The 19,436-nt window shown below is 41.5% G+C and overlaps 1 protein-coding gene across 1 annotated transcript; it reads right to left on the bottom strand.

Annotated features, from left to right (window-relative positions):
* Positions 1–4,438: 4,438 nt before the first annotated feature.
* Positions 4,439–15,925, bottom strand: crk (v-crk avian sarcoma virus CT10 oncogene homolog). The gene is made up of 3 exons (XM_049576960.1): positions 15,385–15,925; positions 14,048–14,634; positions 4,439–9,198 (listed from the first exon to the last, which is right to left on the bottom strand). The coding sequence occupies exons 1-3, from the start codon at positions 15,602–15,604 to the stop codon at positions 9,061–9,063; spliced, it is 945 nt and encodes a 314-aa protein (XP_049432917.1). The 5' UTR covers positions 15,605–15,925; the 3' UTR covers positions 4,439–9,060.
* Between the last annotated feature and the right edge of the window lie 3,511 nt (positions 15,926–19,436).

Raw genomic sequence — 19,436 nt, forward strand, 5'->3', positions numbered from 1 at the left:
ACTAATAATTCCCACATGTGTACAGCAACAGATAGACTCCCTGTGAAAGTTTATGATTAAATTATATTTCTTAGCTGGAGTTTGCCTCTTTATTGGGAAATGGGTGCGCACAGCGTACTGATACAGTCTGTTAAACATTCATTCATAACTTTTTGTATAGACCCAGTTGAATATTTCAATAATAATAAAAATTCAACTGACATATATATAAATCAACAGGTGATTTGCTTCTTTTAGTAACATCCTAAATGACTTGAGTCTTGAGTTTTTTTCCCACCTGGACCTTAATGCTCTGCCATTTCTCCTCTAATCATCACGCTGTAACCTGTGACAGGCTGTTATGATACCACAGGCATGTCCAAAGTCTGGCCCAGGGGCCAATTGTGGCCCGCAGACCAATTTTAATCGGCCCTCAGCTTGACTTTCAAAATATACCATATGTGGCCCGTTACACAACAATGGTTAACCGAGCAAGATCCCTTCCCATTTTTACCCTTCACCTCACATATAGGACTATCATACAGTTTGTAGACAGGCATCGCGTAATTGTTCATTAAAAGATAAAAATGGTTGCATTTGTTTCACTTTTTCCCCCCCAGCTATTTTCACATTGTTTTATCTGGCCCCAAAAAATGTTTGGACACCCCTGTGATACCACAACTGACACACATTCACATATGTGGAGTTTTTGCTGAGCAATCCAGCGTCACGTAGGTTTACATTACCAAAGGTTTATGACAAAATCACTTGTCGACACCGACTCCTGTGTGCGCATGGCGAGAGAGGAGAGGGAGGGACGCTGTGCTGCTGCCAGACGAGCCGCTGAATGAGTTCCCTCTGAGCGGTAAGTCGCTGAAAGAGTCTGAGAAGTCCGAGGCTGTTCATAAAACATTCAGGACGCCACAGTTTATTCCACACTACTGAAGCTGCTCCTCTTTTTGGAACCACCGGGGAGTCGGTAATAATTTAACATTCAGTCACTTTTTTTTTTTTTTACCTAAAGTGCAAACAGTGATAACATCACTGGGTGTGTCATATTCTACAAGTTGGAAAGAGAGAATGTAGAAAACAATAACCGAGACATTACGTGAGAAATAATCTGAAAAGAAAGAATTTGCAGTGGGCTCATTAATAACTGGTCCAACACATTTCTGTAATAACAGAACAAAAGCTTGCAGGTCATCAATCAACCGGAAATGGCCTCTTCAGAATGAAAATACATACAGATCTTACTGACCCTCATGCCGACAAGAAGTCCAGTGTAGTTTTTGAATCCACAAAACTCGTTCGGGGTATCGGAGGATAACAGCTAGCCAGATTTTTCCATACACTTTAAGTGCACGGAACCCATGTCCAAATTCATTTTGAAAATGTCATGAAACTCTGCTAATGCATTTAAAAAACGTCAGAACGGCTCGTCCGTCGTAATCCAAGTGCCCTGACCGCGGCATGCAAAACTGACTTGAAAAGACATAATTTACGAAACTTTTACAGCAGTCAGTTAGAATGCGTCTCGAGAACAAGAGCGTCTCTGAACGTTCTCGAGTCTTGCGTGAATTGCCATGTAAACACAGCACGCCTGCAGGCTAACTGACCACGGTGAGAAATGATGGTATAAAAGTGGAGTAAATTATGTATTGCGAAATGCATTAGCAGAGCTTTATTACGTCTTCAAAGGGATTTTGGACGTGGGTTCCATGCACTTCAAGTGTACAGAAAAATCCGGCTAGCTGTTGTCCTCCGATACACTGAACGAGTTTTGTGGATTAAAAAACTACACTGGACTTCTTGTCGGCATGAGGGTCAGTAAGTACTGTCTGTATTTTCATTCTAAAGTGGTCATTTCCTTTAACATCGGCATGATATGCGGGCAGCTGCCATTTTAGTTTACTGGTGCTCGGCAGCATCGGGGGGAAATGCAGCGGGACAAGAACAAAAGTTAAGGCACCGAAAATCACCAACTTTCACCCGGGAGAGTGGTGTTCTTGTCCCATAAGATTACAAAGTCAAACCCTGTTCTTTTTTCCTAAACCTAATCACACGCGTTAATTGTTGGAGGGAAAAAAACTATGTCAGTTTGTGTTGTTTCAGCATAGACTCTGTGCTTTTCTGTGTAGAAAAATACCGTAACCAAGCCGGCAAGTGCAGCAGATACAGTGAAGTGCATGCTTTTCCCAAATGAAACTTTTATTATGGATCCTTAGAAAGTCATGGAAAAGTTTTTGTCCGTGAACATGTGTGGGAACCCTGTTTATCTTAACATAAAATTAAGAGAAAATATAAGAGAAATTTAAGATACTGTTGCTGCATGAGGCCCAGTGCCGTTAGCACAGTATTATGAGATCCCTGTATCTTTACCCTGCCAACAGCAACAGACTGAATCCACCATATTTCATGTCAGTTTTTTTACTGGCTGCACGACATGTGCTGTGTTAGTCCTCATTGGTTTAACAGGCTGATTCACATTCTGTGGGCTTGTCTGAAATCATTCCTACTGTACATTGACACTATAGTTACACAGCTTCATTCAGTGCTTCTAAAAATACCCCCTGGTTATATGAATAACAATAATATCTGTAGCTAGGCAACTGCCATGTGCAGCATGAATGAAAATAGGGTTTATTCATTGACTGTACAGTGAACACAGCGAGCATTAAAACAGTTGTTAGACTTCTTTACAGTATGTTTGAAGGGATTTCATGATTCAGCAGCACATGAGGTCAGACAAAAAGCAGAGCTCCCACACATTACCACGCATCAGAACTGTGTCACTGTGTCTGCTGCACTCACCGGCCTGGTTACGGTGCTTTTCTACACACACACATGCAGGATAGTCTCTCTTCCCATAACAAACACCACCACACTACGTCACATGTACACGTAACGTCTAAAAGCAGAAGGCTTGGCCGCTATAAGTCATGGAGAATGAGAACTGTGCAAGTTTTACATTTGTATCAAGCATCAGATAAGTTGAGTTAATTTGTCTTTCTTGACATTGCATGTCCTTCGATGTGACTATTGTGCATCACAGTGTCGATGCTGAAACGATATATCGTGCAGTCCTACACTGACACATATTACGTTACATCATCTACGTTACGTCTACATTATGTCAACAGCTAACTTACAGAAAATACATTTGCCGTTATGTCACATTACATGGAAGGTTATCTGTGGAAGATTACTGTAACACTTAATTTCATTGCAAATTCCATCAGTTTTCCAAAACTTTCAATGATTTTCAGCTGATTCCATGACTTTTCCAGGCCTGGAAAATGAGACTGTGAAATCCCATGGTTTTCCATGACTGTGGGAACCCTGGACAAAATATAAGAGAAGTCACACCGAACGTTCTTAACCATCCAAATCTGCTCTTACCCAGCTGTGCTGAATGATAATTCTCCCACTTGATCATAAATCATTGTTGGTATAGGTAATGCCCTAAACACCATATAAGGTCAGGTGTGCCGTGTTCAAAAACTATGTCACCAATGTCACCAAAAATAGGCTGTAAAAAGAAGGACGTCTGCAGTATTCAAATTGATGTACTGTTAAATAAGCTCAAACAAAGTAAATGTGATTTTCCAGACAGACAGTGCAGAAAATCAAAAACCTAGCAATGGCTAAACATTTGCTGTGTCGGTAGCAGTGGTGGCAGAAGTATTATTCAGATCCTTTACTTCACTAAAAGTACTGATACCACACTGTAAAAATACTTTCGTACTAGTAAAAGTCCTGCACTGAAAATATTTCTTAAGTAAAAGTATGTTAAGTACAATCAGGGAAATGTATTTATGTATAGAAAGTAAAAGTACTCATGCAGAGAAGTTGAAATAAATTGAATAAATAAAATAATTTAATTAAACAGACAAGCAGCAAATCCTCTTATTTGAGAAGCTGGAAGTATAAAATGTTATTTTGCATCATGTTGATTGAGTTAATTTGCCTTACCTGACACTGCACATTCTTGACGCACATCAGAGCTAAGTTATGTCAACAGCTAACTTACAAAAAATACATTTGCTGTTATGTTACATTATGTGGAAGGTTACTGTAACAATTAATTTAATTAAAAGCAACTGAATTCCATGAGTTTTCCAAAAAGTTCCATGATTTTAGCTGATTCCATGACTCTTCCAGGCCTGGAAAATGAGACTGTGAAGTTCCAATGACCTCTCCAGGTGTTACAAGACCGTGGGAACCCTGTAAATGGCTCTGCGTTTATAGATTGTTTTGTGTGCATTATTAATTATTTTCCCTTTGATTAATCATTTGTTCTACAAAACTTTAGAAAACTGCGAAACATGCCGAGGTGACGTCTTCAAGGTGCTTCTTGACTCTTCCAAAACTTTCATGACTTTCCCAGGCCTGGAAAATTAGACTGTAATGGTTCTCCATGACTGTGGGAACCCTTAAAAAAGTCACTACATTGAACAGATCATTTGTCATGGGTTTGACTTTATTTACTAGTATATTAACACATTACATGCTACAGAAAATAAAAAGGTAATTTCAATTGTCTTGAAAGAATATAGTGTTATAATAAAATGGCACATTTTGATATTAACACAATTTCCACTGGCATTTCACCACCCCTTCCTTTTGATGAAAAGAAATGAATGACTCCATGCAGGGTGACTAAAAATAAAAATACTTGTTGGTGGTTTCATTGGCAATTTATAAGATAATGATTCATGTAGCTTAGCACCTGCCGTGTGCAGTGTGAGTGACAAAGAAGCTTGATTTGATCGTTACTACACAGATAAAAACAGAACGTGTCCAAAGCTGGCAGCACACACGTTACTTTCCTCGGCCAGATTTTTTCCAAGAAGTCAGCCAAATATTTTTTACATAGTTATTATTATTATTAAATCATTTGGAAGATGGCCGACTTGAAGTGTGAAAGCAAGACAGAGCTTGTCAGGCGTAAGATCACAGAGACGACTGTGGGAGCACTCAGGGATAATTAAAAACCTTCACAGGAGGGTATATAATGCAAACTCAGTGTAAAAGCGGTAAGTGCATCCTGTTAAAAATCAAATTTCATCTCCTTTAATCTCATAAGCGCTGGCTGAATATGCTCTCCAGAGGGGCCCCATCTCTCTGAATGCGGTTACAGTGCCACCTAAAGGTGACACGGTGCTCTGGCCAGAAATACTGAGCCATGACATCTGAGAGGATCCCTCGCCTGGAAGAGACAGCGAGTTCTCACAGCTCAAATTCAGAGTGGCTCAACTCTGGCGACAGTCTGAACGACACACCCAGCCTGCTTCAATCCAAACCAGTCTGCTTTATGATACACGAGGGTGGTGATTGTCAGGTGTCAACACATAGATTGATTCAATTAACAGAAAACAACCTCATGGGGGGGGGGCAATTTGGACGATAACATAATTATCTGTTCTACTTGTCTTGGCAACACAGACATGGCAGAAGGTAAAACAGTAACATAAAAAGTCCAAGTTGTGCATCATAAACGGACAAGGCTTTAAATAAAAGAGTCATGGAGAAAGCACAAAAGAAACCAGAGGATTAAAAGAACGAAGCGGTGCGAGGTGGCGACAAGATTACTGAAGGTTAAAAACAAAGGGCAGGTACCAAATAATACCACCGTCTCTTTTCTCGGACACATTTGACAAGATTTGAACACAGAGCAGTCTCTTTATCTAAGGTATACTCAGTGAGCTGAATGCAGAGCACTAACATGAGAAGACAGCACTAACTAACATGGTGGACAGCCTACATTCACTCCGTTCAACTTCATTCATGTACATCAGACGCAGAATGAGAACACGTGTGGCCTTGTGAGGGCTGGGGGGTGGGCGACACGCGGCCCCCTCGAGTCAGTTTATCCGTTTTGCACCAGCGACCCATCGCTCCCTCCCTCCCAACATGCAGCAGTAAAAAGTGTACATCGAAACGGTTTCCTCCCGCACAAAATCAGCTATGAAGAAAACTACAAAGGTAACCAAAGAGAAACAATATTTTAGCATGTAATGATAATCACATAGTACATCATCTCATAACAATATGTTCTTTTCTTCTTCTTACAAAAGACTACTTGGTGGTACTTGGTCGTAGGTGATGGGTGGGTGGGGCTGAGGGGAGCCAAGGTGGAAGGTGTGGAGAGGTTGAATGTAGTGTTGCCTTTATCTCCACCTCAACAATAGTCTGGAAGTTTCTCAGGTTCACAGCTGGCGCAGCTGCTCTACGGCAAGGACTACATGAGGCTGCTCCTAGCTGCTGGTCTCCACTCAGTATCTCTCCGTTTGGTTCGAGGGGTGGGTGTTGGACTGGTCCTTGGTCTGCTCCTTGTGCAGCGCTTTCATTTCTTTGTGAGAGAAATCCTAAATCTCCCCTGTGATAGATTGTTGTATTTGAGCCTCGCTGCTCTCGTCGCTCGCTGCCCCAGGTTACCCTACAATGATGCTGCATTCATGTCCAACAGGAACAATGTAAGATGCAAACTCGGCGCTCAACTCATGTAAGTGGTAAACTCTGCCAGGAGTACTGTTCAGTCCTGTTTTGGAGTTGTAAATGTTCTCTTGTTAATCCCTTTAACAGCATTTTAGAATTAAATATTAATCAGGACTGCTGTGTTTTTATGTCCTCAATAAGGCCATCAAACAAACACTAAGGAGACATCAGTTTGGACAAATGAAGGGCAATGTGGGTAAAAAAAAATGCTGCCATGGCAGGTTTAAGCGAACGCAGGATGACGCTGCAAGTTTGTGCTCAAATTCATCACTCGCTGCATGCATGTACTGTAAAGCCAGTGTGAAACTGATGCTGTACCTAGATCACAGACATGTACCCTACGCCGTGGACTGACTTGCACCTCTTCAGAAACAGCATTTTAAATCCTGTGTGTGATTTATCCTGGCTTCATATGAGCAGACGAAATCCCCAATCGTTGCTAGGCTAATTTATACAATGTGAAATACCATAGGCTTGTGCTAATAATGTTAGCATGTTGTATTTGTTTGGAAAACGTGTTTAGTATAAGACAGTTGTTTTGTCAGTGAACCTTGTGAGCTGTAATGGAGCCGAATGTTGTAACGAGTTGTAACGTATGAGGAAAAGTCTGCTAGCTGCTAGGCTAATTTATACAATGTAAAATGCCATAGGCTTGTGCTAATAACGCTAGCATGTTGTATTTGTGGGGAAAATGTGTCCAGATAAAGACAAGTGTTTGGCTGTGAATGCTGCGAGTTATAGTGAAGATGATTTGTGTACTTGTGTTTGAAACTGTCTCTATTAAGCCATGTTTAATGTGTGTTTAATGTGTGTTTTGAATCAATCACACTTTACAGCACTTCACAGACACACCTCCGCACAAGTATAAATGCTCACAACGGCGTAGGCCATGTGCGTAGGCTACAGCTTAGACCTATAAATCAGCCTTTAGTGTAAAACAAGCACATCAGGATTAAAAGAATTGTGGGAAATACACTTAACTTTCTTGCAGAGTTGGATGTGAAGATCAATATGAGTCTTATATTTGAAATAAATATAATAGCAGACGATAGCTTAGCTTAAGCAGCCTGAAGTAGACGGAAACAGGGAGCCTGGCTCTGTTGAAATGTGACTGTGTGCCTGGGAACTGGTCCAAGCCAAGAAACAGTCCAGCACACAATCCCCATAAACCTGAACTTTTAAACATTACCTTTTCTCAAATTAAACAAACAAGATAAATGTTTTAATCAACGAACTATAGAGGTGCCTGTGAGTGGATATTGTTACATTCTCCCAGAGCTAAGCTACATGTTTCCCCCTGCTTCTGGTCTTTATGCTAGGCTACGCCAATTGCCTGCTGGCGATTGCGTCATATCTATCAGGATTTCCCACACGGTCATTTATTTGTGGTGGCCCGCCACGTTTAAAACATCATGGAGCAGCAAAATCTCAGGCGAATTGAAAATGAAACTTAACTGCTCTACTGGGTCTTAAAGTTTGCATTCTCTCACAGCAGCTGCTCCTCTCATCCATCGATCTGATGTGATCGGCTGTGAACGGAACGACTGATCAAACATCCACCCCGCTAGTCACAAACTGCTGCCGAAGAAAAGAACTCATGGAGAGCTCCGCCTACGCTGCATTAATGGACCCACACAAACCTCCCAATTTAGAGAGGGGACACAGAGTGATATAAACGGCCAGACAGGCATTTAAAAGAAATAAAAAGGCTGTCGTCATTGTTGTTGTATCGCCTCCTTTGTTAGCAGCAACCGCCACACATACTCTGTAATTCTGTGGCAAATCCAGTGTGCCGCACAGACACAGAGTCGTATTGTGAACGATTATTGTTGTGACTGTAATTTGTGTTACTATAATTGAAGCATTCCCTGGCACAAGAATTTCCTTCGGGATAAATAAAGCTTGACTGAACTGAATCAATCGTCTCATCCAACTCCTGGCAAGAAAATTAATCAGCACATTTGCTTTTAACAGAGTTTGTAAAAAACTCATTAATGGCACCAAAACACATGAAGGCTGTGTTGTTTCTCTGTATTCCCATTTGAGATGAATGCAGCATGAGTGATCCTGCAGCGCTGTAACCATGGTGACAGATGAGGACGACGATGAAAAATGACACAGCGCTGAGCAGTTATCTACTGGCTGCAACACAGGAAGAGGAAGTGGATGTTCTCTGCGGCGAGGAGTCTCCTGAGGAGTGAGTGTTGATAACGTGTCCACGGCAGGGACGAGGCGAGGGGAGGATCTAAAGGGTGTTGCCACATCCGTGGAACAGGAGGTTCAGTTTACAGCTCCACTGCAGAGTGTGTGACCCATTTATAAGTCAGTCAGTTGGAGCAGGTGGAGGAGGGCGGGCATGGTTACTCAGAGGGGTAGACATAGAGGGTGTGTGCGGTACGAGGGTCCGACGAGGGTCTATTTGTTTTGTTCTCAGTGATTCTCTGAAACTGTACTTGGTGCAGGTAAAAGCCGGAGCAGACGTGAGGGAGGGGGGAGCAGGTGAGTGTGTGTGGTGTGTGTGGGAAGGGAGGGGTGAGGGAGGGTCTAATACTAGTGTCCAGGATGCGGCACGGCTGTCCGCTCTCAGCTGAGTTCATCCTCGGCGTTGTGCTGGTCCAGCAGTTTGACGTGTGTGAAGGGAAAGTGGCCACGTTTGCCTTTACATTCACCCTCCCACTGGCCGTTCACGTTTATTTTGGTCACCTTCACCATGTCGCCCACCTGCGGAGGGAACAGAGACAAAAAGGTGTGAGAGTTCAGCAGGAAGGAGCCATTACAAGATTTATTATCATCATTAAAGATAATAAAAATACAGATAATCCTCCATCTTATCGAATCCTTTGTTTCCAGAGGGAGCTGAAACAATTATTGGACAAACAGAATAATTACATTTCTGATCATTACGTTATTGTTTCAGTCATTTATCAAACAAAAATCCCAAATATCCACCAGCTCTAGTTACTCATATAGAAAGATTTGCTGCTTTTGTCTGTTTTATATCACTGCAGACTGAATATGTCTCGGTTAAAAACTGCCGGTCAGAGGCAAAGAGCAACATGAATATGAGACCTCAGCTTCTGGAGATTTGTACGAGGCTATTTTGTGACATTTAAATCGATGAATGAGAATTAAAGACAAACCCTAGAGAACAAAACGTCAGTTGCAGCCCTGCTGTCAGGTGTTAGCATGTATGGTTACAGCTGACCTGCACAGGAAGAGGAGTGGCTGTTCACTGAACCTCAGCAAACAAGGACTAACAGACAGTTCCAAAGTTCAAGTCGCTGTTGTTGGCGACTGAGCAGTCAGAGGTTATGACACTTCTGTAGAGCTCATCCTATCAGTTTGATGACCTGTTTCCAGTTAAAGGCAATGTTTCTGGTGATAAATGTGTAACTGGCAGCATGACTCAGTTGGGGTTTTTTCTCCTGCTGATGCAAGAGATTAAATTTAGTTAGTTTTTTTTATCTTAAAGGAAAACTGGAGAAGCAATATAGGTGTGTTTGAACACAAAATGCAGGGACAACATTTTAAAACTTTCCATGACTCGTCAAGGACTCATAGCACAATTTGCAAGTCGCTAAAGCATGCACACCTTACACCTTCCTGCCAGCCTGGTACTTTTTTTTTTTTTTTATACACACACACACACACACACACACACACACACACACACACACACACACACTTGAAGGAGTCTCGTTTCACATGCCGCCACACTACGTCACATGTACACAACGCATGAAAAAGAGAAGGAGAAAATATAAGAGGAGTCGCACCAAATGTTGTTAACCATCCAAATCTGCTCCTACCCAGCTGTGCTGAACGATGAAATCCATTTGATCACAAGTCACTATTGGTATAGATAGGAAATTCAATGACTTCTCCAGGTTTTCCAAGACCCTAGGAACCATGTATATAACCAATTAATCATTGATTGAGAAAATAATCTGCAGATTTATCACTAATAAAAAGTTGCCTCTCTACTTTGCTCCTTGGCCACTGAAAGGGAGTGATTGAAATTGTTCAGGTGTAAAATTCCAGGACTTTTCCAGGTTTTAAAGGACCATGGGAACTCCGTAAATGGTTAAATACGTAGTGTGTGCAACTAACAATTATTTTTCTTTCGATAAATCATTTGTTCTATAAACTTTTAGAGAGTGGTTAAATATGCTGAGGTGACATCTTCAAATAGCTTAATGTGTCCCACTACTTCTTTATATTTCTATTCATAGCAGGGATTTTTAAGAAGAATTGCATCAGTGATGACTAAATATGGTGTTCCGAAAGATGATGATGATGATGCTGTTTTGTATAATTCCAAGGTTTTGGTGACCCATTAGTCACAGGGCTGATCAATGGGCTGAAAATAAGGAAACTGGAAACAATCTCACGCTTTCCTGTCTTCATCAGGGTGGAGTCTGACATGTTGTGCTGGAGAAGAGTTGTGCAAAGTCTTTCTAATTTTAATGTCCGTCTTATGATCCAAAAATCTGTCATAGTTAGTGTTCTGCCTCGTAAGACAAAGAGCAACAACTCTTCACGTGTCAGAACCTGAAACCAGCGGATATTTGACATCTTTGCTTGAAACACGGCTCAGAAAAACACAACAGTTTCAGCTCAGTGTGAATTTGCCTGAGTGCCGTGCTGCAGCTTGTGGATATCATTAATTTAAACTGCTGGCTGCGGCTTGTTTGTGTGTTTTGTGGGTCATTAGTAATGGATTAGTGATGGATAAGGCTTTATACAGCAGGTACCGATGCATTCAAAGAAGCACTGATTGCTCCCCGTGTCCGTCTGCAGGATCGACTCAGGACATCCTGAGGCATTAGGATGTTTTAAATAGAGGTGCTGATGTGTCTGCGTAATGAAAGGCACCAAGACTTCATTATTATTATGTAACACACAGCCACAGCCGTTTGACACATACTGGTCACAGACATTTGTTGATGCAGTGATTCACAACATACTGAAAGGTGTTTGTGCCATTTGGCTCCCTGTATACAGAACACAGGGGGAGACAAAATACCATTAAACCAACATGATGCGATTCAATACAGACGGCGCCTTAAAATGACCTCACAGCTGAAGCAACACATCTTTGACACAGGTTATACAAAAACTGAGCAGTATCAGCGTCAGTCTCTCTTCTTGAGCTGAAAACCAATTAGTTGATAATAGTCAATTTCAAAGCAAAAATGACAAACATACTTTTATTCCATCTTCCAAAATGTGAGGATTTACAACCTTTCTCTGGTTATTATGATGTGAAGTGAATACATTTGGGTTTCAGGCTGCTGGCTGGATAAAAACTAAGGTTTGAAAACTTCCCCTTAGACTTCAGAGAAATATGATTGATGAATTTTTAGAGAACTTTAGTGACGTTGTATAAACAGGGCTCCCACACATTTTTTGTGGTAAAAAAAATTCCAAAACACTTCCAGGAGTTTTTAGGGTCCCATAATAAAATGTTGGTTACGAATCAGATGGCAACGACTCAGTGATAAAACAATTATCAATACATCAAAATGTTTTATTTCTACACAATTTACTTTTCTCACTGTATGACTATGAGCTACTTTATAGCATACTGTATTTGTAGTGATCTATAATTAAAATGACGTATGGCTCTTGCAGAAGTCTCTTAGAGGCGTCGTTAGAATATACATACCATTTAGTTATTGTTATCTCTACAGACAAATGGCACGGATGGCTCAGCAGAACAGTAGGCGCAGTGACAGTAAAACTTAACCTTCAGTGTGCTGGGTCTTAAGTTTGCCTTCAATCCTCTCATCCATCAATCTGATCTGATCAGCTCTGATTGGATTGACTGATCAATTATCCCCGCTGTGACTTAAAACTCTAGAAACTGCTGCTGAAAGAAAACAGAGTTCCACCTGTGCTGCTTACACGGACCTGCAAACACTCCAGATTTAGAAAAGGGACACAGACTGATACAAGGACACACACATAAGAAAATAAATAAATAAAAAGCGGAAAGTTAGCTTCCCCCCGTCAGCTACTGCCACACGTAGATATTGTAATTCTGTACAAAACACTGTTAGCTACGAGAAAAGCCAAGAGCTGAGAGTTATTTCCGCCGCTGCAGAGTTGGTTTAAGTTGTTTAATGCTGCAGCGTGTTGGTCAGCTGGTCTTGTTCGTTACCTTTACTGCCGAATGCTGTTCCACTTTTTCCGTTCATCTCTGAGTGATAGCAGAACAAAGTATGCTCGATATACTTCACGTTCACCTCGCCAATGTCATTATTTAGACATTAAATTAAAGCTCAGTTCAGCCTCTTTCATTCTCTCAACATCATGTTATTAATGAACATTTTGATAATCGATTATTTACATGTGAATCAATGTCGAAGCGTCCACGTCCGCATCGCGATGCATCTAAGAATATATTATTTCCACACCTAACATATGCATGGACTCTTCACAAAGACATAAATTAGAGTTTGAGTGCAAATTTCTAACAGCATGTAATCACTGCCTAAACTTTCTGATGCTGCACTGTTTTCTATATGTCCCCAAATTTAGAAACAACTCTTGAGACATAGGCCATAACCACCTGAAACTGTGATCCAGCATTCTGGGCTTTAGTGTTATTTAAAACACAGACAGAATATAATTCAACTAACAGATGATTTTAAGTTAGTTTCATTTCCTGATGATAAAGAGTGCTCTCCAAACGGTTTTCTGAAGACGACGGGCCAAGGAAATGTGAGCTAATTATTAACTGTCAGTGGCGCCTTGCTGAGTCACTACGAGCAAACTGGAGTGGAGAAAACAAGCAGCCTCACACAGGTCAAAGCCAGACAAGTCTACCACAGGTGGGAGTGCCAGCAGAGGCCAACTCATACAAAGGATCTACCTGGCATATGTAACTCAACAAACTTTAAACAAACCAAAGTTTTTTCTAGCTGACAGACGAGCTGGAGAAACACAAAGGCTGCAGGTTTAAGGAGTCCAGGGATCTGTATTAGTGTCTTACGTCCAGCAAGCCAGGAGAGACAAGAGCATGCTCTGCTCAGCCTGCCTCAGAGTCCCACTCCTGGCTCAGCTTGACTCCTGGCTTCACAGAGACCAGAGGAAATGGTCCTGTTCCCAAACACAAACTATTTCCTTCCCCCAACGACCTGCTCCGTGGGAGCCCCGCTCTCGCTTCCGGACAGTTAAACAGCCCAGCCACTGAGAGCAGGGAGCAGAGTTTAATGGCAGTTTTCATACTGGGGTACCCTGTTAGGGTTAGATCTGGGGTGTTTGTCTTTCTGGACTACAGAACACATTTTGGGCGGACTGCATGAAGATAAATCTGTCATGTCACTGGACTGATCTCTGTAGAAGACACTCAATGACCAGAATATCTAGAAAACTGAACAGAAAGCTGTTTGAGCACTTTCTGACCTTGATTCCTCTTCAACACCCTCAAAAAATACCAAGGAAGAAACAACCAAAACCACAGAGGGACAGAAAGTGAAAGAATGTGAGCTCTGTCTCGATAAGCTTCTTCGCTAAGTGCCTCCTTGCATGTGCACGGAGTCAAGAAAATCTGGTCCATATTTACCTCTAAGGCCAGGGCAGTCTTGTCGTAGGCGTTGGGCACCCTCTTCTGTATGGCCCTGGCATACACAGGTCCGTTCTGGAGGTTTGGGAGGGGGGTGGGCTGGGCGTACTGGCTGGGGTCTCCCAGCAGCGGAGGGCCGGACTGGGCTGCAGAGCCGTCAGAGTTCCCTACCATTCCCATTCCTCCAGGGGGTCCCCCAGGTACACCGGGCCCCGCCGCCGAACTCGGAGACGCTGGTCGGTACTTCTCCACATACGGCACTGGGATCATCCCCGCCCGGCCTTCAGAGTTCTGGGCGTTCCACCACTGCTCCTCTGGCTTCTCCAGAACTCGGAGAATGTCGCCCTTCCTAAACGGGAGATCCTCCTCGTCGTTGCCGGGGAAATCAAAAAGTGCTCGGACATACTCGTCTTCCAGGCGTGGTGGGGGGCCCCCGGGTCCGACACTGATGAAGGAGGTGTGTTTGGACTTGTTGATGGGTTCTATTAAGGTGGTGGTGTCCAAGTAGTGGATTTTGTAGAACTCTAGCAAAGCGGGGAGAGCGTCGAACTCCTGGTCACCGATGCGAAACCTCGGATGGGCCAAACCTGGTGAAAATGAGGGAAGAGGAATGAGAAAGACAAAATGATAAAGTCTCATCCAACAGACAACCTGCAGATCTGAAGCCAGTCTATTTCTGTCTCCGAGCGCGATAGAGGTGCTTTCCAAAATGACCTGGAAGGATTTTTGTTTCCTTATTCTGCATTTCTTTCCTCTGCCATGTTTGTTTTGTTCCTTCCAATGAAAGCTCTGTGTATTTTTGAGAAGGTATGAGGAAAAACAACAAATATCCTCCTGCAATGTCCACACAGGAAAAAACCAGCGGAGGCAGGGGACAGCGTCTGGTCAAAGTCTATTAAAACCTGGCAATATGACAGACTCTTTCATTCACAACTCTCTCAGGGTCAGCTGGGAAATTAAGCACATTTTAAGGGTGCACCAGGCCGGTAATCACAGCTATTAGGAAACTCACACCACCCACCATGATGCTTGCAGAGACAGAAACGTGGCCCAGTCTGTATTAATGATTTACTGATATAATGTGTGGTGTAACATCTAGTGGGTCGTCTGTTTGAGCGCCCACACATGAACTGAAACCATGACCTGAGGTGTGTTTGCCTATTAAGAAGCCAGCATTACACTGACACATGCTCCAGTGTGTCTGGCCTGCCGTATTCTCCATAAGAGAGTAGAAAATACACTATTGCGCATCTCCTTTGGTGCAAGTCATGCAAGAATGGTCACATCAGCATCTCCATAATACCGAGCCCCCTCCAAAACCACTCCTGGGATCTTACCTGGACCGGATTGTCGGTTGTTGCTGATGCTGTTAATTATGTAATGCGAGACTTTGGAGTTCTCTGATACCGAGAGCACGTAGTCGCCGGGGCTGGTGATGGAGTCCCGCACCAGAAACACGCCGTGCCTCTGCCCCTGCAACAGAGACACAGCCTCCTGCCTGCTCAACCGGCCCCAGTACCAGCTGCCACGGTCCTCCGCGTCAAAATTTCCGGCCATGATAACCACTCCAAAGCCGAGGCTTCACCGGGCCTTCCCGTCGCTCCCTCCCGTTATCCACAAGCAAAGCCTTCAACTCATACAAAAACTTTAGCGCCTAGAGCACGTTTAGTAAACAGGCGACATCCGCAGCTGGCCGTTTGGACATCAATCCGCCGATACAGAACCGGAACCACCAAATAAAAACGACTCTTATTCGGTTTGTGACCGGAAATCAGCTCTAATAACCAGACAGCGCGTTATAGCGACAGAATTCCAGCTACAATCCAGCGACCGATGACAACTAACTTCAAAAACTGAAATGGCGGATACGGGAAAACAAAAAAAGACCCCACTCACCGGATGTGACGTAGACGCACCAGTGTCAAGCCAGTCAGAATCAGAATCAGCGATGCTAACATTTCACTTCCGGCCACGAAAGGGAGAATAGCACATACATAATACTACTCTAAAACATTTTCCCACCGCATTAGATTACTATTTTATTTTAATTTATTGTTTCGTAATTACTTTTCTCAATTTCCGTTGTTGTTCAATATTTCTTTTCTATTTAACTTACAACTAAAGCGCTCCCAAAATCAATTATATAATACTCCCACTGCATTAGACGTGTATTTTCCCCTTGTATGCTAACTTTTTTATTGTCTTTTATTTTATTTCATTTCAATAATATTACTTTTCGTCTTTTCCTTTGTTCTCTTATATTTAACTTCTATTCAGCTTATAGTTAAAAGCACTCCCACAACAATTATATGATACCCTAAAACATTTTCCCACTGCATTAGATAACTGGAATAAATGTATTTTCCCCTTACATGGTAACTTATTAAATTAAATTAAAGTTTATTTTATTTTAATTTTGTTATTATTACTTTTTTCTTTTTCTTTGTTTTTCTAATATTCCATTTCTATTCAACTTGCGGTTAAAAGCACTCACTTTGTAAACATTTATCAACATTACTGCACTACTATTACACTGAACTGTACCTGTATGGAACATGGCTGTTGCCAAATATATTGAGTAAACTGTCAATAAAATAATCTCATAAATAAATAAATAAATACAATTCCTTTACTCACCAATCGAGACAACCTCTACAGATGTGTTTACAGACTTTAAAAAGCATTTAATACCATCGATCAGGTCTTATCAGTGAAGAAACTGGAGTGTTATGATACAGGAGGGATAGTATATTCATGGCTAAGAAGCTACCTTGATAATGTGTACAAATAAATAGTGTTAAATCTGATTTGTTGAAGGTTACTTGTGGTGTTCCGCAAGGTTCAGTGTTAGGCCCTTAACTGATTATATTGTATGTAAATTATATTTATAACGTGCCTAAGTTGCTAAAATTAATTTTATTTGCTGATTGTCCTAATTTACACTGCAGGGGGAAGGTTTTGAACTGCTTCTAAATACAGTGCAACGCGAATTAAAAGTCTTAAAAAAATGCTTTTATATCAACAAGTTATTATTGAATTTAAGTAAAATAATACAGTATTTGAAATCCAATCAAAAAGAAAGTCCAGAGTGCTCAGAAGGTTCATCTAATCATGTGACGAAGGTGCTCTTTGGTGGGAATATAGACGTCAAAAAAAAGGAAGGTTAAAACATGATCATGTTTTAACTTTTTCTAAATGAAACAGCCATTTTTTAAAAAAAAAACAAACAAACAAACAAACAAAGGCTTTCTATACATTTAAAGAAGAGTGCCTTGGATTTTCCTTTATTTGAAATCCAATATTTGAAAATAAATTTCGTGGTGTGATAATTCATCATAAATTATGTTGCAAACCACCCATAAACAATGAAATGTAATCTGAAAAAACTTTTTTTTTTTTTAAATTGCTGCTCACACAAGCTTGTAATTATTTGATGGTGTATAACAATACCATCTGTTGAATCCCCTGTTATAAACTTGTCTCTCTTACCATTAAATACTGAGGTGTATATTTTATTTTCTAAAGCTGACACATTTGTCAGCTTTAATTTTGTAGATGAAGTCACTTAACAGCACTTCCTTTTCATGTTAACTCTGTCTGACTTGACACCCTGTCCTTCATGTTGCTGGCTTGATATTGTGAAACCTAAAGCTTACCTCGTTATTGCTTCAGATCAGCAGCAGTGCTGTAATTTCACTGTGGACACACACACCTTTTATTTTGCTCCCAGGAGCAGTTAGACGCTCTGAAAAATAAAATCTGATCCAGTGAAGAGCTGCTTGGTTGCAATTTGTAAGCTTGACCACTAGATGTCAGCCAAACACTATTAGAAATCCAGAAACATGTCAATATCGATACTGTCATACGTAACTGTTGTGGTTATGTATCCACCATAAGAGCCGTTGTCCTCAATACATAATCTAACTGATAAAGAATTTCGGTCACAAACAGAAACCATTCATTTAATCAACACCATCAGCATGATATATCAACAACACTTAGAGGTGATGGGTCATGTGGGTCAAGTGGGGCAGAGCCGATGCTTGCAACAGAAAAAGTGTGGTTTTAGTGAGTAATTCACAAATAAATATAATGCTGGAAGAATCCATTACAAAAATAAAACCTCAGGTGCTGTTGTTTATTTACTTAACAATTAAAGGCAGCAAGACAATGCAGTAGCTACAGACAGCGACATTTATAACTGCAGTATTTCTGGATTGTTATTGTTTTTAATGACTTACTAACATTCATAAGTTCAGACTTGATGGTTTATAACTGTTAATTTTGTCTTACTAACATTTATAAAGGATACATAATCAGAAAATGACACCCCTTCCTTTTCAATGTTGTAATATTCAACCATTATGGTGATTCTCAGTTATCCCAGACATGAAGCTCTCATGAACGTTCAGTCAGGAAGACAATACTTTTCATACTCAGGCTGAAGTTTCAGTCTCACCTTGCTATTCACTCCTCAATGTATGTTCACTCACTATCTTTTGGTATCGTTGTGTCCAGGTATGTCAGTTGAGTCACCAGCTGTTTTCATCTGGTTCACAATCAACCAACAGCACAGCGGAACACCTTCTCTGTCTGCCTATCATCTTACTGCTCCTCATTTTAAATGTGGTTCTTTTTCTGCCGTAGTTCTTTCTTGCTGCAGTCGTGCATGCCCTCCACCTCCATATCACCACCTAGTGTTTACGGATTCATCAGCCTCATCAGCCTCAGAGTCATCAGCCACCACCACCAGTGTCTGGACTCCATGGGGGGGGGGTTGATCCTGCTGCCGCTCAGATGTCCCTCGATCACAAAGTTCTCCCTCTGGTGTCCAAGCGCCAAAGACTTCTGTTGAATCTTAATCAGCACAAATCATATGTTAATGTGTACACTATATTCTGTATGAAACACTATCTTCGGAACCAAGGCCACAGCTGCTGCAGCAAGGACACGGCCTTTTGTACACAGGGTGCCTGCTCTATCCACTGAACCATCGGGCAAGGAAGATGAAAAATATGATAGGGATATTCCTGAACTACTGAACCATTTAAAAGTGGTGTACACACAATATTTACATTGTGAGTTAGCAGTTTACCAGCTACTATGCAACACAAGAGACACATGTAGTTATTACATTTTGTTAAGATCTATAGCACCTTATGTTAGAGGCAATGCAATAGGGAGTAGTTACTGCATAAACAAATAAAATCCAATTAAAATCAAGCATCAGATTTTCCAAAAAGGATGCACAAATAAGCCAGTTTGAAATTACTACCAAATATTGGTGTAAGTAAAACACATAATACTCTTTTCAGGGTGTGCTATTAACCTCGGCTACCACCAGCAGAACATGTGGATGCCGATGAATGCTCCTTCACATCGCAGGAAC

The sequence above is a fragment of the Epinephelus fuscoguttatus genome, linkage group LG5 (genome assembly GCF_011397635.1).
Source record: "Epinephelus fuscoguttatus linkage group LG5, E.fuscoguttatus.final_Chr_v1".
NCBI lineage: Eukaryota > Metazoa > Chordata > Actinopteri > Perciformes > Serranidae > Epinephelus > Epinephelus fuscoguttatus.

Coding starts and splice junctions, on each gene's coding strand:
- crk (XM_049576960.1), bottom strand. CDS start 15,604: ATGGCCGGAAATTTTGACGCGGAGGACCGTGGCAGCTGGTACTGGGGC. Junction 14,635..15,384: donor CAACCGACAATCCGGTCCAG/GTAAGATCCCAG, acceptor CATTTTCACCAG/GTTTGGCCCATCCGAGGTTT. Junction 9,199..14,047: donor AGACTGCCCTGGCCTTAGAG/GTAAATATGGAC, acceptor TTCCCTCCGCAG/GTGGGCGACATGGTGAAGGT.